This window comes from Malurus melanocephalus, unplaced genomic scaffold, assembly GCF_030028575.1.
Source record: "Malurus melanocephalus ecotype Western Australia unplaced genomic scaffold, MMel_1.1 scaffold_202, whole genome shotgun sequence".
NCBI lineage: Eukaryota > Metazoa > Chordata > Aves > Passeriformes > Maluridae > Malurus > Malurus melanocephalus.
Window position 1 is genome coordinate 1,247,143 of NW_026623434.1, and position 22,124 is coordinate 1,269,266.

The 22,124-nt window shown below is 39.9% G+C and overlaps 1 protein-coding gene across 3 annotated transcripts; it reads right to left on the bottom strand.

Moving 5' to 3' along the window:
- Window positions 1-24: 24 nt before the first annotated feature.
- AKAP17A (A-kinase anchoring protein 17A) lies at window positions 25-8,014 on the bottom strand. 3 transcript variants are annotated; one of them, XM_057373589.1, is made up of 5 exons: window positions 7,964-8,014; window positions 6,442-7,654; window positions 4,175-4,323; window positions 3,308-3,548; window positions 25-1,890 (listed from the first exon to the last, which is right to left on the bottom strand). In XM_057373589.1, exons 2-5 carry the CDS (start codon window positions 7,201-7,203, stop codon window positions 997-999), a joined length of 2,046 nt encoding a protein of 681 aa, XP_057229572.1. In that variant the 5' UTR covers window positions 7,204-7,654; window positions 7,964-8,014; the 3' UTR covers window positions 25-996. The 3 variants fall into 3 exon arrangements, with proteins under 3 accessions (XP_057229572.1, XP_057229574.1, XP_057229573.1); XM_057373591.1 differs by lacking the exon at window positions 7,964-8,014 and having other exon boundaries at window positions 6,442-7,184; window positions 7,626-7,736; XM_057373590.1 differs by lacking the exon at window positions 7,964-8,014 and having other exon boundaries at window positions 6,442-7,184; window positions 7,523-7,736.
- Window positions 8,015-22,124: the final 14,110 nt, after the last annotated feature.

Here is a 22,124-nt window from a genome sequence, read left to right on the forward strand (position 1 = left end):
ACCATAAAAATGCAAAATAAACTCTTTCACTGTAATGTTATAGCTTTTAATATTCCTGAGCTGCATTTTAAAAGCAAAAGTATTCTTAAATGGATTTAACAAGAGACACTGCAGCCTTACTTTCCAACAACACGAGTAAAAATAATTTAGCAAGAAGGCCCCTTTTTCAAGACAATGTCCAGCTCTTAACATACCTGAAAAAATGTTTCAAGTAGCTCTATGCCACCTGACATAATTACAAAGCCAAATATGTCAACAAAATATCAGAACAACTTYCAACCATTTTACCACTGCTTGTTACATCCTACACCAGTGTCCCCRTCTTACATGGAAAGTATTACTATACAAAGGCATGACATGCCAGAATAATTTGGGCCACAAAGCTTGGCATCATACAGACACRTGAAAGAATCATAGCAGTTTAAAATTTAATCTGCATTTTTTTTATAGTCAGTTTTAAGAAAAAATATGGAAGTCCTGCTATCCACCTCAATCAGTAAAAACTCTACTTTGTTAAACATGATTTCATTTAATGCATCAGAAAACACTTAAAATCAAATCTGTGTGTAATAGCTCATCACCTCTGAAGTTCCTGYAACTGGTACCCATGTACTTGTTAAGCCAAATTAGGTGATACAGAGATAAAAACTGAATACACTCAAATTAAGGTTTAGAAAACTGAAACTGAAGAATTMAAACAGGTTGGCTTTGAGCACTGTAGAACTTGAGCACAAGCACAGGTGATTACACTGACATTGTGGCAGAAACCTAGAAAGAGACAACAAAGAAGAGAAGGGCAAAAAAATCAGGCATCTCTTTTCTTGATTTCAGGGACTAGATGCAAGCTAAGAATTGGTTGAAATCATTGTGTTTGCTATAACAGTCACACCCATGAGGTCTGGTTTACAGCTTTCTGGCCCTTTTGACCTATCACAGCCTTTAAAGGAGCCAAGGCCTCTACTATCCACTCCAAGTACTCCTTTGCTCACTCAGTGATCACCTCCGGTGCCTTCGTCTCCTGCTGACRCTTCTGCGACTGCGGCTCCTTTCTCTTCTGTCTCGCCTACGCTCCCTACTGCGAGTTCTTCTGTAACGGGAACGCCTGGGGCTCACGCTTCTTCGACGAGGACTGTGGCTCCGTCGAGGGCTGTAACTTCTGGAGTGTCTGTAATACCTCCTTTCTTTCCTGTGCTTTTCATCCCGGTAACTCACATCCCTTCTGTGTCTGCTGCTCTCTCGCCTACCCTTACTCTCATCACTGTTTATGCTGCTACATGAACGGCTCTTTCTTCTCCTTGGYTCTTTGCCACGTTTGTCCTGCTCACAGTGGGAGTCCTTCTTGCCAGTGCTCTGGTCATAGCTAAAGAGGCTCTTCTGGTCCTGTTTATCAGTGGGAACACATGAAAGTATCCCTGAACTTCTTTTCTCAGAACACCTCTCAGAGTTTTTAGTATGAATGATCTGATCTTCTTTGACATGAACTTTGTCATTAATGTTGCCATTTAAGTACGTGCATTGAGCATTGACACTTTCAGGGGATGTGACTTCTATTTGAGAGCCAGGAGCYGGTTTGCCTGGAACAGCCTGTCCTGAGGTAGAAGTGATGCAGCWGGATGACACAGTGTGTGGAACACCACCGGGGCTTCTCGGCACGTCACCGGGAGATGCTACGGTTTCTTCTTTGTTTTGATTAACTGCATCCATCTTCTTGCTCAGGAGATTGTTCAATAGTTTCTCCCTCAGTTCCTTTTCTTTTCTCTGCAACCCCAGTGCTCTCTCTTTTTCCTCTTCCACACGTTTAAGCTCAGCCTCCTGGAGYCTTCGTCTCTCCTCTTGCTGCTGAAGACAAATCTTTTCTTCATTCTGTTCTTGTTCCAAAAGCTTTACTGCCTGAAGGACAGTCAAAGGAAAAATAAGAGTAAACAAAAAAAGTATTTCTATACCTGCTCATGCACTTAAGTTATATCATAACACAAAGGCAGCAATATGGTAAGAAAAAAAACCCGTAACAAACAGAATTTAACGGCCCAAAAATAAAATGGTATTTCCCTCTTAAAGGGAAAAAAGCCCAAAACCAATCAACCAACAAAACCCACTAATACCCARCTGCTATAAGGTGAAACATTATTTGTCCACAATTCTTGAGTGGAAACTTTGTCTTCATGGCTCCTTAATATAACAAAARTAACAACATATGAAATCTGCAGTATTTAAACATATTTATGAGGGTAGACAYTTGAAGGTTTCAGTCAAATTTAAAATTTATAAATTCAGTCAAATTAAAAATGTTTTTAATTTCACTGAGAAGAACTCTTAGATGACTGCAACCTGTGTTTCCCAGATGACTTACACAATGAGTCCATTAAACAAGAAGTAATAAACAAATATTATGTAGAAACTGACTGTCATTTTTGTCAACCACTTTGAAAACTCAGGATACTGGAAAACTGGATACTTATTCTGACCTAGCCAAGTGGCTTAGTATAGACCTCAGGATTCTCCAAATGAAAGAAACACACTATGTTTTATCAGACAACCTTTCTATTCCCTAGCTACAAAGTTAAAAGGCCTGCAAAAAGMATTTCTCCTTTCTTCTAGTATATAACTGATGCGTATACAGCACTGTGAGTTCAAAAACATTCCTGAAGCGCACTGACATCAAGAAAAATCCTGTGACTTTCCACACAGCTTTTCATTTCTACAGAAAATATTTCATATATGGTACACCCTAATATGGTTTTATCCAAGTCTTAATCTTCAGTGTTTCAGTGAGAAAATAACAATACTGCTAGAGAGACAGGATCTAACATTTGAAACCTTTCTTGACTGTATTTCTCCTACAGAAGAAACATTCTGCACATTTCAAACACTGACTAATCAAAGTTCARTCTCTGAAACTGCAAAAAAGAGTGAACAGAGTCACTGGAAGGCAGATGGGAAACAACATCCAAAGTGGAACTAGAAAAGGAACCTTGCATCTCATCCTCTGTGTTTAGTTCACTTCAYCATGCTCACACATTCTTTTACTGGACTTCAGAAAACCTCGCAATTAATTTACAGGTAAAAAATACCATTCAGGACTATAGGTTCAAGTTCACTTTCAATTTACCAACAAGTGCATATTTTACTAAGAGAGAAATACTATTTCATTGCATTTTTCTGAAATTTTGGTCTAAGGAAAGCAGCTGCAGAGGTAGTAAATCTACCTCTTGTTTAATGAACACTGCTCCCCACCTCCTCTCAAGTCAGCAAAGGGCTTTGTTCTGCTGGGTTCTTCATTAGCTTCTGAAATAAATATTGAAATTACCTTTGCTCTGCTTAGCAGTTCTGCAATTAATCTAATGGACTGAAGATTTCTCTGMGCTAACAGAAGCTTCCTTTCTTCTAGCTTTATCTTCTCTTGAAGTTTTCTCTGTTCTTCAGCTTGAAGTTTTTCGAGTTGCTTTTTATTCCGTCGAACTTCACGATCTTTCTGTTTCTGTTCTCTCTTGCGCAACTTCTCTTCCCTTTTTCTCTCTCTCTCATATTCTTCAAGTTCTCTCTGCTTTCTATAAAGAGACAAATATTTTYGCCTTATGTAGGCCAAGTACAATTTCAACCTCCTATTCTATGTAAAATATATTTTATATTTCAAGTAAATTTGTTTCTAAGTTGTGTTGGTAACCGAACAACACAAGTAGAAAACTGAACATTTTAACCATTAGTTGTGACAGCAAACAGTCATATTCTGTGTAGTCTTAAATACAAGTTGGAATTCAAAAGATGGCTACAGCAGAGAATTATTTTTTTAACAGCTTTGACCGGAGACAATAACAATGCAKGAGGCAGCTGGGCAGMAAATTATCATGGCAAGAAGAAAAAYACCAAGCCAATGAATATGYGCARGGGTGGTGAGTTTTGTTTCTGTGATTAGGACAAAATGGTAGCTTATACTAAAGGCCAAGGGTTTCTGAAATTATGTGTCTAATGGCAAGATTTYTATGAAATTGAGTATTTTGCAAGATTAATATTTTGAACTGAACATAAGCATAAGTGAGAAATTAAATAACCACAGTCAGCTTTAAGTGCTTCACTTTAACTAGAAGAAACTTGTCTTTAGTTATTTTCTATCTTTCAATGCTGATATGAAGGAGTAGCCTGTTAAAAATATATCTGAGCAGTAAGTGATAAATACCTTTCTTCTTCTTTCTGTTTTTCCTCAGCTTCTTTCTCTTTACGTTTTTGTTCTTCTCTCTGCTTTTCAAGCTCTTGAAGCTTTTGCCTTTCAAGCTGACGCTTCTTAATTGATGCGTCACTGAGGTGTTTTGTTGAGTCAAAAGAAACCTTTAYAGGATATAATTGAAAACAGAAAAAAATTCAAAAATTACATCCTGACAACCGACACAGTTTTAATTTAGACCTTGGCATCAGTACAATCAGATGTGTAAAACCCTTTTCTAAACAAAGGGAACTTCTCTTGGTGCCCGGAGAACTTCTCTATGTACTTGGTTACACCTTTGTAACCAGGTAACTGGGTACTAAATGTGCACACACATGTAGGAAAATTAGATACCACTTCATATTTGTGTGTCTCACAACCAAAAATAAATCAAAGTGTGGTTGAGACTCTGTCTATCCAATGCCTTCAGTGGCTGAGACCCTGTATATCCAATGTTTTTAATACATCAGAACAGGCACAAACAGAACTCTTAATTAATGCATGCTGTTAGGGACTGTGAAGTACTAGGAAGAAATAAGTTTAAATAAAAAYAGAAATAGGTTTAAATAACGGCCTTCCTGTCTAAAATTGTATACCTTAAATTCAGCAGAAAAAAATAGTTTTACAACATTCAGCATCTGGTTTAAACCTCCCCACCAACTATAAAAACAAGATTCCTAAATTGAGGGCTGAAAATTCCAAGCTGTGGGGTCARAAAGAAAATAAAGACACAAACATCTGAAAAACGAGACCAGAAGCGTTCAGCATCCAGGGTATGTGAACACACCTTGGTCACGTCCAGCTGCATGCTGGAACAGGACACCACAAGACACAACAGCCCTGGTTCCTAATCTCCAATTCTGAGTGCAGGCAGACAGGGATCTGTAACACATCTCCACATACCCTTGGTCATGAACCATGAGGCAGAGAATAAGGAACACATACATCCTCTGCAGTTCAGTCTACCCAGGCACTATGCAAAATGATGTTTCCCTAACAGACTGAAAGGACTAGTAGCTACCAACAGACAAGGTGTTGTGACCTTGCATGACAGAGAGCTGTCCTTACATGGCAGCTGCCAAAAAGGCATGGGTCCTCTTGCATTTTCCAAACTAAATTTGGGAACCCTGATCCCCGGCATGTAAATGACAGTTTGAATTTCACTGGGTCAAGGCACAGCTTCTATCCTGTAACTGACAAGCTTTGATAACAAGATAAAACATTACAGTATTTTAATTACACTCACCAAACTACAATTTGAATAAATATCTGTAGTTCCCACATTGCACAAAAGAATAGTCAAAACATTTTTTTTCTGAAATATACTTTCCCTGGTTTGATCAATGACTGCTGGGCATACCAAAATACATCTGCAAACATTTCACTCAAACGATATGTAAATGCACAGCCACCTGCAAACAAAGTAAGTTTTCTTGAAGCCGTGCTTTCAGAAATTCTACATCTGAACAGACTGTCTTGTTCCCTCCTGTYATAGCTGTTATTTCTAAGACAATGAGATTACAGAAAATTACTTCTGGAACACTCCATAAGTAAATATTATGAAACAAGCACAGGGCATTCACAGACAGCTSTGCTACAAATACAAATGATCTTTAAATTTTTGTGGGGACTTCCTGTATTTGAGGCACACTAATGATTAACTGTGTATTTCCCAGGCCACACAGGCCACCTGCTACKAAACTTCTTAGTTCTGATTGGCTGACCTTAGTTCTGGCTGACCTGGCTAACAATGCAGGGACCAAATACAGACACTGAAATTCTCCCCCAGAATGTCCCTTTGTAGTGAACACATGAAAGAATAATACAGAATATATATTTACAGCCAACCTTCTGGTGAAATTTGGCTGAACTTGCTCAGAACTGGAATTTAAAGTGAAATCACAATTTATAAACACATATTACTTTCTAGAACAATTTAGAAAATCACATTCATAAAACTGATCCTTCCATTACCAGTTCTCATTTCTAGAACTGTCTGGTTAAGGAAAAACCAAAACCCCACTCACTTTGCTTATGTTGTTTAACAACGCATTTTTCTGCCAACATTTTCCTTTAAAAATCGTTTTGTGTCTGTCCCACAAAGTTACATTAGTGCTGTCAATGTCACATAGTGTTGTCATCACTATGGCATACAGATAAAAGTTTCAAGCCCTATGGAAGTAACATTTAGTTGTATTTGGTCTTTCATGTGAGTTCCCACACAAAAGGGTGATGTCTCTCACCTTTATATTGCAGGCCACTGCTTTGCCATCATCGCCCTTGTACATCAGCTTCATCCCTCGCAGGGCATTCATGGCCTCGATGAACCCTGCATACTCTCGGTACTGAACATAAGCTTCGAAGTTTAAATGGCCTCCAAAACTGAAAGTGTGAAAATTTCTGCCAGTCATTTCTTCTCTGTAAGGRTCCAGCATGGGTATGTCCACATTGCGGATTTCTCCAAATTTCTGGAAAACTTTTATAAGGACTTCTTCACTTGGCTTTTCCGAGCCAGTCTCCTTTGCTGCAAACCACTTACAAGGCAAGCCCTCCAAGTGAATAGTATCTGGCCTTTCCCCCGGCAAGGTTTCGTTCATATCTTTTGCATCCCGGAAAAATGAGTCCCAGTCATGTCTGGTAGGAAAGTCAATCTTGTATTCCGCAGCACGCACTTTTAAAATGTCAGAGAAGCCGCTCAGCTTTATCGTTTTGCCATCAAGGCACGCCAGGAAAGATTTAACCAAGCTTTTGTTCTCAACCTCTCCTTCAAACCGAATGAAATCCATTGTACTTTTAGAAATCCGCAGAGTGGAAAACTGATGAGTTTGCACCATCCCCTTCAATCTTTCCATTACTTCCCAGTTCGAAATGGATTTTCCCGGTTGCTTCAGCTGAGGAAGTGCCACACTGATGGTCATTTTTGTAATGGGTTTAAGGTATAACCCACAGGGAGCACAGAGCTCTACTGCTTCTGATGTATCATGAACTATTGTTGCAGCAGCCATAACAAAGAAAAAGCATAGGATAAAAAAATAAAAGATGCAAGTTTAAGTTGCAGGCCAACAGTAGTCAAAAAAATAGCCCTTATCCATAAATATTTAATTCTTTGGCGATTTAACCATTCCCAAGTTAAAACGATGTCTCTCAACACAAGAGCGAATTAGACAATTATAACCGAGCAGTACAAACATCTTAAATTATTTAAAAACCACTAAAGCCTATAAGYAATTAAACTTTTGTAAGGCCTCTGAATAGAAAACAAGGATCTGATGACAATCTTAGGAATACATGAAGTTGGTATGTGATGGCTCAGAAAGCAGCTACCCTTTCTCAGGAGGGAAGGGACWGGCGGCGCGATGTCACACCGCTCCCAAATCTACTTAACAACCAGTGAACCCCAGCAGGCTGGCGCCGAGGCGGATCTCACGTTCTCCGGAAGGAAGACCTGGAAGGTGTCTGCAACGAGAGAGAAGCGCCCCTTTTATTTAAAAGCCCGAAGCCGCACCGTCCCTCCCTGCCGGCAGCGCCGAGCAGCCTCCGCAGGGCAGCACCGCGAATCACACCGGAGCCAGCGGCCACCGCCGGCAGCTGCCCCGGCGGGYGGAGGGGGGACACCCCGGGAAGACACCAGCGGGAGAAGCGCCCCGGGTCGGTGCCAGGGCCACGGCAGCCCCGCCGGCGGCTCGTACGCGTCCCCCGGCAGGCGGAGCCCGGCTCCGTGTCCCTCGCTCCCGCTCCCGGACGGGACCCCCGCGCCCGCCTCACCCGCAGCCGCCGGGACGCGTCACCGCGCGCGCGACAACGCCGCTTCCGCTTCCGCTTCCGCGCGGCGCGAGGGCCGGCCTGGCGGAGCGGCTCCTGCCGCGGGACSGCGCCCCCTGGCGGCGGGGCGGGAGATGGCGGCCCGCGAACACGGGGACTGGTGTGACCCGGGAATGAATCACCGGCCGTGTTCTGGTGTCCCGCACAGTGAACTGTGGGCTCTGGTGAGGGCACACCCGCCATCTGCGGGCGGCGGGGGTTCACAGTATGGCAGTTCTCACCCTTTCACAAAATCACGGGATCGGGTGGCAAAAGTCTCTCTGAGATCACAGAGTCCARCCTRTGACTGAACRTGGCCATGACAATGGCCCATGGCGCTGAGTGCCACATCCAGCCTTTCCTTAAACACCTCCAGRGAYSGTGRCTGTACCGCCTCCCTGGGCAGCCCATTCCAATGTCACCCTTTATGTGAAGAAATTCCCGCTAATATCCAACCGGAGCCTTCCCTGGCACAGCTTGCGGCCTCTTCCTCATGTCCTGTTGCCTGGGAGAAGAACCGACCCTCCCCTGATTACAGCCTCCTTTCAGGTGGTTGTAGAGAATGATAAAGTCACCCCTGAGCCTCCTTTTTCCAGGCTGAACTACCCCAGCTGTCTCACAGGGCACAGCCAAGGCCACCCTGCCCTTGGAAGGCAGAGCAGGGGGTGACTGTTGTCACCTGCCCCTGCTCCACCATTTTAACACAGGCTCTAGGTCTAGCCTTGGACAGAATTCCACCATTTCAATGTTGCTGCAGTRACTTTCCGCAGCAGGCTGGGTGTAAATAATGGCTTTGAGGCATCGTTGGCCTCAGCGCAGGAAGTCACCATCAATCCAGCAGCTGCAGCCAGACCACAGAGCTGCCATTTCACATTGCAGATGCTGTGACTGCTGGCTCTACTCTGTTTCTGTCATGGTTAAGAAGCAGTATAAACACAGGGTCAGGAGCTACTGCTGCCATACAACATTTAGAAACAGTGTGTGCTTTATAATCTGAGAGCCCAGCATCAAATCACACCTTTTTCTACAAACTTTTCCTTGGGAGCACACAAAGCTGAACTAGATATCTTCCAGGGAGTTTCAGTAGCAGGGCAGGGAGGTCCTGCATATAGCAATGCTTTTGAATCCTATGCATAATGATAGCCCCTTCACTCAAGACTGCACCAGAAATCTATATTCTGTATTTTAAACTCAAACACTAAGACAATGCTCTGAAAAGTTACAAAATACCAGCATTGTGGTTACTCGTAGCAGCACATCAGCCACAACTTTAAAAGCTGTCACAGACTATTTTTCTGATATACCTGAAAGAACTGTTACAAGCATTATATTCAATGATATTGTAAAATAAATAGGCAAGAAGAAGTATTGATAATGTACACAACTTTTAAAAGTTATAATCAAGTATCAATACTGCCGTATAGAAAGGGTGAACTGATTGAATGCAGTCTTTTGCAGTTGGGCAGATGTGCTATTCTCATTTTTATTTTTTTCAGTGAGATACCTAAATGAGTAAATTAAATGTCTCCCTTTGGCTTTCAGAGCCTGAAGTGAAGGTGAGTAAAGCAAGGGTATGACACTRATGAGGGGGAAGGATGAACCAGCAAAGCAAATATCAGTAAGGGACAGTATTTCAATGCAACTGTGCGTTTAAATCTGGATTTTTTTACTATAAAACATTGATTTCCCCAACTCTGTCAAATACATCGTGCTAACGAACTTTAAAACCATCTGTCATGTCTAAAACCTTGTACCTTTTTTCTGACTTCAACAGATAGTCTTATGGAAGATCTCACTTCTACCGATAAAGTTTCTCATTTGCACCTTCACTAGCTAAAACATCAAATCCCACAAAAGTTCACTAGAGGGAGTGCTTGTTACTTATATATAAGAGAACTATTCCTAAACACAATTATTATAGGCTATAAGCAGCAGATACTAGGTTTTGTATTCATGCCAGAATACAGATCATTCGTCATTTCTTGGAGAGGATATAGTCCTCCCAACTACACATGGTGCTATCAGTGTACTTCTGCTCTGCCTGAAATGCACTGTTTTCTTGACCTGGTCATTTACAGAAATGCATGCAAGATGTTATGTGGGTGTTAATATAAAATAAAAAAATAAATAAATAAAAAAAAACAACAGTATAATTCCATTTCATTTCCTTCCATCTTCCTTCCTCTGCAAAACACATTAAAGAATAAGAAAACCTATTTTTAATTTAAAACTTAGCTGTATCTATTAGAGAATGATTTATGTCCTGTGCTCATCTAAATCTTTTGTATTACATGATATCCAGAAATACTCCTGGTAAATATCTTTTTAGAAACAGAGTGTGTGGCTCCTTGTGGTTGCTTTGGATATGATTTTTGTTTTCTGTTGTCACTGAACAGGTGATGTCTCTTTATTCTCTCCCACAGAGGGAAAACTGAATGATTCACTGTGCAATTGAGCAGTTTATGAATGGAATTTTAAAGTGAAGGCAGGAGCACAGAAAAATCTCTCAGATTATAAGATTGCATAACTGTTGAAGAGACATTATAATGTTGGTTTTGGGCTCTAAGTAGYGTCACCCCATAATACAAAATTAATCCCTGAAGTGGGTAGGAGCAGAGGAATGAACCTGAAATACATTGGCTTGTTTCCCCTGGTAAGAAACAGCTCCACATAAAATTCCATTTCCTTTCTTTAGCTCTTTATTRTTTGGATTTTTCTGTGTGTCAGTGGAGATTGTGGGCATGACAGATTGTCTGTCTTGGAAACAATACATAACATTAAAAGTAGCAATTATGCTGATATTGGGAAATTTCGATTTACTAGAATTAATTATCATTTCCTGTGCCTGGTTCTCTGCAGGTCTAACTATTGCATTCTGCTTAGAGTAATAGAATATGACAAGATAAAGATCCAGTTTCACCTTCTCTAGCTCAGCCCTATGGTAGAGAATTAACCTTGTTAGCACTGTGTAGGATGCAGAGCAGGTAATTTTCACCCAATTTATCTCTGTTCCCATGTCCACTGACATCGATCTCACACTAAATACAAATGGCAATAWTTTTGCCTTTTACTTTCAATGAGGCAGAATTGGCATCCGTTGTGGTATTGGATTATGAACTATCTGGTCGAACTATAGTGTGCTGTAGCCTGTAAAACATAAAAATTAGATTTAATTGCAAAGAGACCTTGTACTATGCTTGTTAGCACAATGTGTTTTTAAAATAGTTTTARTACCATGCTGTCAGATGCATTCGTGGGTATTTCAGTTCTTATACAGGCGCCCATGAGATGCTTTCACATATTGACAGATTTTTAAAACTATCACTTAAAATAAGTCAAAAATGAAAAGGTTGAGGATATTTTTCTGACTTTGTTTCCAGGAAATATTTGAATGTGATTCAAATTAACACTTGCAAATTAAGCATTCCCTCCAYAGTATTACATGTTACAGATTGATACCAATCATGAAAACATCTTATGTTYTAAGGTATACATTTAAAATACAATTTCTTAGTAATTTATGGAGTGAAAAGCAAGAGCTCTTGGCTTTTCTGAAGCAGATAAGAGCAGTGGATTAATAACATTAACCTTCCTCAGGTTTCTCCTGACAAATTCCATAAGATTCGTTATTCGTGCAACTGTTGACACCCTAAAGAGTTTGTTGGTTTTTTTTTGTTTGGTTGTTTTTTTTTATTTTATTTTTAAAGATGTGAAACTGCATTATTACAATTGAAGAATTACAATTCTGAAGAAGACAAGACAGTATGCCAAATTTGTTCAGATACCTGTTAACRTTCAGCAGTTACTGATCTCAGGGCATGAATCAGTGGGGAATWTTCTATGGCCTGTATGATGATGAAGTGCTTGGGGAGATTTTCGTGTGCATACGTGGTGTTTTTTCAATTATTTTCACATTGGCTTAAACTCTTTTTCAGCTATTTTATTCATTTTGGGTGCAGACATCCTCTGCTGAGTTCGTTGATATAAATGACAACCATGTCTGCTGATCTGTCACTGAAGCTCTTCTTATGAGCTCTTTCCCACACWGAAGACCAATGCCAGTCAGGCAGCTCCAGCCCGACTGATCTAATTGATTTTGCCTGTGGTCATGGGGAGTCTTGCCCCATGCCTTCWTCCCCAGCCAGAGTCAGGCAGAAGCCACTACCTCAAGCTAAAAGTTATCAGTTGCACCAATCTGCTTGGCCTCTCTGCTGGATATTAAATACCCCAAGCAGAAGAAGGAAAAAATAGTATTTGTTTACACCTCTGCTGCCCTCATGCACAGCCCAGCTTGTTTAACTGCAGGAGCGGAGGCACATGCCACACTTCAGTCTGCTGCTGCCAACACTTGTAACTCTTGACCTARTAAGTACACTGAAGTATATCTTGAGGAAGTGAAATCAATGCTTCTGTTTGTGACTTTGGGTTCTGCACTCTGCCGGATTCAAAATCACTTTAAGTTGAACAATAAAGTTTATCTGACAAACAGCAGAAAAACTTTTATTGTTCTTTCTCCATTTCCCTCTCACCACTTCTCTATACAGGAAGTTGGCTGCAACTGTTGATATTTCAACAAAGCAAAGAAAATTTCTTTTATAGAGCAGTGGTTTTTAGAAAGATTTCTGTACACAGAGCTTGTTGCTCTCTTTGTTGACCTCCATCTATAATCTAAAAACCACAAGGTTTCAGGCAGTGTGCTCCAGATTAACTAAGTTCTCACAGCAAYAGGTGAAGACAGGTGTATCTGACTTATGATAAAGCAAGAACCATAGAATCATAGAATATCCCRAGTTGGAAGGGACCCACAAGGATCATCCAAGTCCAACTCCTCCACAAGTCTCAAGAGTCACACATTGCACYGGAGAGCATTGTCCAAAGGTTTCCTGAACTCTGGCAGGTTTGGTGCTCTGACTGCTTCCCTAGGGAGCCTGTTCCAGTGCCCACTGCAGAGTARTGAAATACATGCAAAGCACAAAAAWTGYGTAGATAACTATACTATGAAATTTAGTTTATATGGATAATGGCCAAGAAACAATACTATATTTAAATTAATATCCAAAACTGAACTTTCACCTTGAAGGTCACTAACAGGAGARCAGCTTAATACAGGAAAAATAGAATGTAACTTAAATTGAATGACTGAACCYCAAGAGAGGAGAGGAGTGCTAGGCATGGGTGCTGTAGCATAGATTCTAGCCCAAAGAAGGAGAGAGGGACATATCTTCAAGTAAAACACTTGTACTACTAATTCAGAACTGCATTAATTATGGGAAATKATTATTAGCACCACTATTTTTACCAGATGTTTCTAATTTTTATCAAGAGTAATGCACCTAAAATTAGCACTGAGGTTTTGACTCTATGTTACTGATTTTAATCATCAGGCTTTCTGACTCTGTTTCTTGGAAAGCCCCAGCTTACTTCTCACTTCTGAATCTTTTCACCTCTGATGCTTTCAGGTTCTTGTATTTCTTATTCACGTGAACAAAGCTGTGGTGGACATATGGGTTTTTTTCCCCCCTTTTTTACTTATTTTATGGAATTTCTATGTATATTACTAATCCAATCTATTTTGCTTCTATCTTCTACTGCTTAATATATGATGTTTCCATAGAGAAGCTCATGTTAAATGATTGATCTAAGGAACAAATGAATAGCCAAGGTAATAATTTCTTTCAGCATCCCAGTTAGACCTTGAGGAGGACAGCCTGTTCCCAAACTCAGTCAGGAAGGATTCTTACCTGCTCTGTTTAGCATGGAGCATTACTGCCAGTGCAGAAAAGTTCTCGGGCTTAATGAATAAGGAAAACAAATACAAAAGCTATCATTTTGGAAGAAGCTTTAGCATAGAAATAGATTTTACAAGGACAACAGAGATCTGCTAAGGATCTGTAAGCACTGGTGGTATTAACAGCAATTATTTGTTGAAAGAAAGACATCACAAATTAATATGATGTCTATCTTAGTTTTCTCCAAAACTAAGATGTGTCTGTACCCCAAGGAGTATGTAAGAAAATTCAATGTGGTGCAGGAATAATATTTTTTTTAGTACCATTAACAAATAAAACAAAAATATGAGTTTTTAAAGTAGTTTTATTTCAWCTTCATCCCATCCTTTTTTATTTATATATTTTGTAAGTTGTATAATGTACATAACGGATTAATACAATAATACACCCATGTAACTTATTTATAAATATACATATATTGAGCAGTTGTGCTCAATTTTTTGTTGCTTGGGGTGCTTGATCAAAGAAGTTTTGAGACCTGTGTCATATTGGAGCCATCCTGCACTGGGTGTTTGTCTGATCATCTGCAGAGCATGAGCCTCGGTGCAGATTAGGACTCCTCACGTGGCTAAACTCAAGTAGCACTATTGAAATGGTTACCTGGTTTTTCCACTATGGAAAATTAATCTTATGGGTGAGTGGCGGTGACAGATCAGGCTGATAATACAGAGACAACATATTGCTTCCACCTTCTGCTTGGATAGTACTTAATATTTTAATAAATTCTTTGCAGTTTTCCTTTCTTTAAAGGGAAGGTGTGTATTGGAATTTCAGTGTTGCAAACCATATGTTAATTCTGGAAAAATACTTCTGCTAGTGATTCCAACATTTGTGATGCAAGGTGAGTGAAACAGTCATACAGTGCTCCATGAGTAATAGCTTTATCATCCAAAAATAGATTTTATGGACTGGAATATCTCAGTAAATAATCTAAAATAGCTTTGTCAGTGATTAAATGAAATGAAAAGAGGAAGTAGGTGTAATAGTATAAYAAATGTTTGTATTGGCATCCGACAGCAGAAATGCATTCAGTAAGAAAAGACTGAAGAAATTCGATGTATGTTAAAAAATCAGGTAAGAAAATAATGTATTTATTTATTTATTTATTTAGAATTTATAAAGTCATTAGGAGCAGAAGTAACTCTTTCCACAGTTTGTTTGACTGACAGGAGTATTTGATTTGTGGTAGTATTTGTTCAGTATTGGTAGTTTGAAAAGATGGAGTTTGTCTAGAGTGGAGAATAAGAATGTTTGGAGGGCTTATGTAGGAAGGAGCTCATTTTCTGTATTCAGGGTGGGTAAGACAGGAGCCCCAGGCTCCACACTGAGTAAGGATTCACATCTGGAAGATTTTTTTTCTTTTTTCTCATTTATAGGTGGCATTTGAACAAATTACCTGAAAAACTTATACTCCCCATCATTCTGTCTAAGAAAACGTTAGATAAACATTTAATGTTAGAAATTGAGCTGATTCTGCCATAGGGTATGAAGAAATAGGAGCCCATCCAGCCCTATATGTTTTGTGAAACTGTGGCTGCTATTTGTTTTATTGTGGTTTGAGTCATACAAGGCCACACTGGGGTTTTGGTCTACCTTTGCTGTGTCAGTGAAACAAATCCCAGAAGAGTAAATCCCTGCCCACCATCTCCCTGCCCCTCCCCAAATATTTGATCTATAAATTACCAAAAAGTCACATGGATTGTAAATGATACGGTGTTATTTTGCTAAATTGACTGCATAATTATGTGAAGCTGTACTGTAACAAGCTAAATTTTCTTGAAAATATATGGATTTAAGGCTTGACCACAGTTAAAAAGTTGTGAAAAAATCCCTGTTTAAGGCAACAGTTCTTTTCTAAAAAGAGGGTTTCATTGTTATAACTACTGATGCAATTAATTTATTTAGCTAACTATGGATTTTGCTCTTGCTCAGCTGTGTAATTCCACTGGTGTTTTATGATGCTGAGTATTTTACATACATAAATCCATCTCAGGAAAAAATTGAAGTGCTCTGAACTGCTTTTGTAATTTAAAAGCCCGAGTCAGATTTTGTCTTCTGAAGTTACTTAGGCTTCATAAAGAAACAATTTCCTCAGTGTTTCTTTCCAAATACCCGCTAGTGTGAAAYGTGGGCGAGGTGCCCGCAACAGCAKAAGTGAGTAGGATGAGGCCTGTGACAACAAACACCAAAACTCAGAGAGCTGCTCAGTTTCTTTTGCTTGTGCTTCACGAGTTTGCTGCAGGGAGAGGGGCTGTTCTTGTCCACCTGCATGCACATGAATTCAACAAGCTGMCGAGAGGGGAAGTCAGACTGGGGTGGTGAGAGCAAGGGAAGGTGGGTGASATGTGATGCTGGAGGGACAGTGGAGTACAGGGGGATGACCTGTACTTGTGTCAGCACACCATGGCCAGCTGGTTAATGTGGGAGAAAATGGACTTCTCTGTGGAAAGTTTTCACTGTTCTGGACAGACATCTGTGATTTTAACCACTGTGAAGAAGCTGGTGAAGATATTGAATTGATATTCATGCATGCAGAGCTTATGAATACTCGGATTGAAAATACACAGTTTTTCAAGGATWTCAGATCAATAAATCAATTATAAGTAGACAAAAAGTTCTTTCCACACAGAAAGGCTAATACACAAGTGATTTGTTGGTAGCTGTTTTACTTATGAAAGAGTTAATGTGAAAAAATCTGGTTTCTGTCTTCACTGTTTTTCTCACAGGGCAATTACTTGACAACTTTGGATAAACCTGAGGGAGCCAGTTAAAATGTCCCCTGGTTTTCGCCAGTTTTTATATACCTCTTTTTAGCAGGATAACATGTTACGTAAGAAAATTGAAACCTTCTGTAAAAACTCCCATTAAATGATTAAAGCAGAGTCTGAAGTCTTACACATTTTGCTCTCCGCTTCTGTTTGATATGATGCCAGAGCCAGTGAGTTCACATCATAGCCTATACCTTTATCTCTCTGCTGAAAGCRTGAGTCCTAATGAGAAATGTCCAAAATACTTCCTTTTCTGTTCAGCTKTGCTCTTTTGACCATGTGCTTGCATCTTCATGCACACATGGAGTAGCTGTACTCTGGTGTATTTTTAACTCAGTTTTGTAGCCTGACTTGTATTTAGGAAATTACTGGAAGCTGTAGCACCAGGTATGTTCACAAATGACAGTAGCTGAGACATGGGTGAAGAGCATCCTTTCTGTTTACACTGCTCTATAAGGATGTCACAGTGGCTGTGAAAATGGAGCAAGCCAGGAGCCAAGAGCGGCCATGAGGCTGGCAGGATATACTCAAGGGGCATACTCAGTAGCTCAATACAATCCATAAGAGAARCTCTCAGAAACATCAGCCTCCTGGAAGGGCACCACCCAAAGTGTGTTTCCTTGGAGAAAAYATCATAATTTCTTGGAATCTTTGGTTTGCGAGAAATAAAGGGGGGAAAAATATAATTGTGCACATAGTTTTGTTCTGACTCATACCAAACTCAATTTTTAGGAGCTCCTAAACTTCTCAGAAACCTCAGAACCATTTCTGATCATATCTGGAAGAGGGCTTGCTCTGCCACTYACCATTTTATTCTTTAGAACTTGCCAATCACCAGTTGATTTTTGCATGAGTCCTTTTCAGTAAACATATTGTTCTCTGTGGTTGTAGCTGAGCTTTACAGAATAGAATATTTTTTTTTTAAAAGTCTTTCACAGTAGAGAAAACAGAAGACTCTAAAGCTGTAATGAGGCAGGAAAAAATAGAGCAGGTAAAAGCCTTGAATGCTGAGATCACCCTTATTTACATTTACTTCATACAGCCACAGAGATAATGACTTCTTTTATTGTGGTATAGACTTACTGGTATCTGGGGAGGATAAAGGCAGACAGTTTTAAAATCTCTCTCCAGACAGTGGTTAGACCATAACAGAAATGTTAGTTGATAACATTTATCATGTTTATTTATACTTCAATACAAAGTTTCAATGTGCTACCTGATATTTCAATACAAAAAAAATATTGCTGTGGACATAACAGCCATGAGCATGTGAACGAACTTCATATAATTTGTTCTTGATGTTAAAGTCTCTTTCCAGGCATTGATATAGCTCACGTTGATCTCAGGTAAAAAATCYAATATGAACAATGCAAGGCTTTGCAATTTCTCATCAGAGAAGGTTTTGTTTTTCATATATTTAACCCTRCCTCACCATATACAGGCAAGAGTARGGATGTTATTTGGACGAAATCTTTGGTGGAGTAGCAGCTGCATTGCCAAAACYATGTCAATATAAAGTCTTAATGGATTCCAGGAACTGGTCTGTAGGGTCCATCTGACCCCTCCTAAATGGCTTTTTCTTCAGGCAGTTTGATACAGAGATGGGGTTCTAGCCTCAGTTGTATAAAACAAAGTAAAAAATAACAGACTCTTGTTTCTGTTGATACCCTACAGGGAGGAAAGAGCTTTGTTTATAGTTTCATTTATGGATTGAGATTAYGGTCATGTCATAAAATGAAAGCAAATAATTTGACTTTCTATCRCCTCATGTATGTATATATGTGCAGTGAAAACTACCATGTGTACATGGTAGGAAATAAATCCTGCCTTAAATACRTTGGTTTGATGCTGAAGTTGTTAAATTGTGATATGTCCTTGTTTCAAACARCTTGAAACTGGTTCTGTGCCAGTGAAGCTGCTCAGAGATAAAGGTTTGGTGGTTTTAACTGCTGGATATTAACATGGCTTTGTAGTAGGTCAAAGTTCTGGCTGCCAAGGACAAGTCATGAGCTAGCTGTTGAGGTCAAAGACCCCATTGCTGAAACACAAGGACACAAAGGGAAGCAATGAATAATTTGCAATCCAGAACTTCAATTTTTCCTGCCTTCTTGCAAAGATGATGCAAAGTCCATTTTTCAAAATCTGTTTGTGAAACAGGTGAARATGAAGAAATGCTCATGGTCCTTACCAATGCTGAAAACCAGAAAGAGGAAATACAAATGCTCTGCTTTGCCTTGTGTTGTGTTTATGAATTTCAAGTTCAGTGTAAAATCAGCATGAAGCCACAGCATTGAGATGAAAAGACTCATGGCACTTAGTCTGAGTCAGAGTAAAAAAGTCCCTTTTTTCAGAGGTGTTTTGGGTGTTTTATTACTGCCACTAGAACAGTAAATATGAGAATGAGCTTTCAGTTACAACTCTCCAGTTGGGGGGTCAGAAACCTGCCAATTCAGTCACACAACAAAGCCATGGCATTAAGCATRTTCTTCCTGCCCTGCCTTGGCAGCAATTCCCTGGAAGTGAACAGCAGGGGTTTTCAGCAGGTGGCACTGCCCCAGCCCAAGGAATCCAAAACTGGGTCAGCAGCACCTCTTGCTGTGACCCTGCTCAGCCTGAGGCAGCTGAGATGAGGGCATTGCCTCCCTGTCCTTGAGTCTCAGGCATCTTCATCCAAGGATCTCCTGTGACGTGAAGCCAAACCAGCTGTGCTGAGCCCTGGGCCCAGGGGTGTCCCAGGAGCTCTGAGGTAGGTGCAAGTGTTTTGCTTTCAACATCTGGAAACTCTGTCACCCCTCAGCTGGGTATTTAGGATCCTACTTCAAGCTGGCTACGTTCATGTTATCCCTATGCTTTTCATGAGTACTGATTCCTTGCTGCATTTGTGAATTGGAGTTTTCATYGTACAGTGCTGAACTTTGAGAGCTGTATTGTGGGCCATTGCSTCTCAGGCTTTAAGATTTTTCATAYAATTTATTTTTAAGCTTTTCGATTTATACTTCAGGGCTATCTGGGTAAAAMTATGAGGACTCATGAGTTTTTTACCAACTCACTTCCTCTCATTGGCATCAGATCTCCAAACAGCTCAAAGAGCCCTTGCTAAAGTGAGATGTATTGAGAATCCCTTCTCACCTTCTCTCTATACTTCACTCTTTATCTCCTGCCTTCAAAATTACCAGATTTTCCTACTGCTTGTGGGTCCTTAGCCCTAATGATCAGCTGTATCCAGAAAGGGAAGTCAGACAGAGTTGACATCTTGGGAGGAATGTGTCAAATGGAAAAGGAAGTCAAATGTTGGGTATAGACGAGTAAGCAGTCCTGTTGGGAAGTTCAGGAAGGAGATGGAAGGCCAAGGATTGAAGGTAACCTTTTTGGTTTCCAAAAAAAAGATTGTTAAGATGGGGGGAGGGGGAAGGAGAGGAAGAGGGGAAGGGCATGCTAGTAAAAGTAATTGTAAGTACAAGTGGAAGAAAGAGAGAGTATTACTGAATGTCAGAGCTCACCTCCTACTCTGGGACTGCAGAATACATATTTGCATCCCAAGACTTCTGTCAGTCTGGGATTTGCTGATCAAAATCCAAAATTTTTCATTAATGTAACACCARTTTTTCTGCTCATGGCTGATAAGCACAATCTTTTCAACTCTGAGACATCAACCAAAATTTTAATCTCAGGACTGAATATATGCTCATCAATGCTGAGGGGAGAAAAGTACATGRACACAGTGTCAAAACGTTGTTAATTATATCAGTAGTTTCTTTGTTGTTCTTTCCTTGATGATTACTTTACATGGTTTCTTGAGAAATAGAATACAGCTGCAAAGAGCAGGGTAGAAACAGAGTTGCAAGAATTATTTCTTAGAGTTGATTTCTGCTTTAAAAAAAAAAAAAAAAAAAAAAAAAAACAAACAAAAAAAAAAACCCGAAACAAAAACTCAAACCAGACCAAACCAAGAACAGGAACCAAACCAAATCAAAAAACCCTCAAATTTCCAGAGTTTGGACCATCCGAGGTGCTGCTGGAGACGCCAAGGTGAACCAGGGCTGACAACTCCTATGCTTCCAGGGCACCACCTTGTGGGGAACTGTTCGTCACTGCAGCTTCCAAATCCTTCGTGTGATGCCAATTTTTGCGTTTTGCCTGGTTGGTGTTTCAGTGGAGCCCAGACACACTCGCACCCCAGTATATGATCGAGCACGAGTGTAGCCAAGTTCCAAAACTTCGTCCCAGGGTCCGTCCCTTCTCCAGGTTTCAGAAGGATGGGGCACAGGTGGGGTCAAATGTACTCCAAGTGTACTCATCCCCTTGCAAATTGAGTCTGATTACCTGTAGATACTGAGCCAAAACTGTGCCTAGTCTTGTGTGCAGACACAAAAGAAATGGAGTTGTGGGTCTGGGATTGCATTAAGGAAGCTTCTGCTTCAATGAGCAGTATCAATAAAACTTGATTTTACAGCATGTATGACTGACATTTGTAGTCCTTTGCATTCATGAAGGCAGCTAGAGCTGAGATAGCCTGGAAATAGCCATCTTCCAGCTGAGGTCAAGGGAAAAGGGGAAATATGGTTATGTACTTAAAAATCCCACTTTCTCACAGTGTTTGTGCGGGGGGAGAGTGGCTTTCGTGTTCTGATCTACTTGTTTCCACAATGTGACATTCCAAGCTACTTTTGAAAGTGTCCTTTTACATTTAATGAGTGTTCACTTTCCTTTTGGTTTTTCCTGTTGTTCTGGAAACATTTAGCTTGCAGTCAATATCTGKGTGCTGCAGCTGCCACAATATCCTTCAGAGAAGGATTCTCCTACACCAAAAAACAGCAGTACAATGTGTCAGTGCAGCTGCCTGGGATCCTTCCACCTGGTCATATTCCAAGCTCTTAATGATGCTGGATTTTTTCATTTCACAGGAGGAAAGTCTTTTGTGGATAAATGAAATGGATTTAGGTTCAGCTCCATATCACCTCAGATCCGTTTTTAAAATTGCATTAATTGGTTCTTTTTAATTATAACTTGAACTTTATTCTTCACCCTTCTTTTTCCTTAAGTTTTTCGTCCCCGTAGTTGCAGGCAAAGGTTTCAAGACATGGATCTCAGTGAATGACAACGCTTATTTAAGAAAAAATTAATAATAAAGAAATTATTTAAAACAATCTTGTAGTACTTACCACGTCTAGGAATTCTAGATGCATGAGACTGGCAGTAGGACTTCCAGATAAAAGTGTGAGGAAATAAAAAAGAGATACTTTCTCTAATTCTGCCACATTCAATTTGAAAGATCTCTGCACATAGCTAGCAATATTAGAGACTGAATCTGCTGGAACATGAATTGCAACAACTGGTGCTAACTCAGACTCTTATTTCAATTGTTCTAATGTGTACACCCACCAAAATGTCAGAAKTATATCAATTTATGAGAAATGGGGGTGACAGAGAGAAAATCACTTTTATACCCATCTATTATTAAATTTCATGGAAACTTCACTCTAAAATAGTTTAGTTTCATAGACTGAGTGTACCAAGGCTTATTTTGGGAACCTACATCTTGAATATATGCTCAGCAATGGCTGCAAT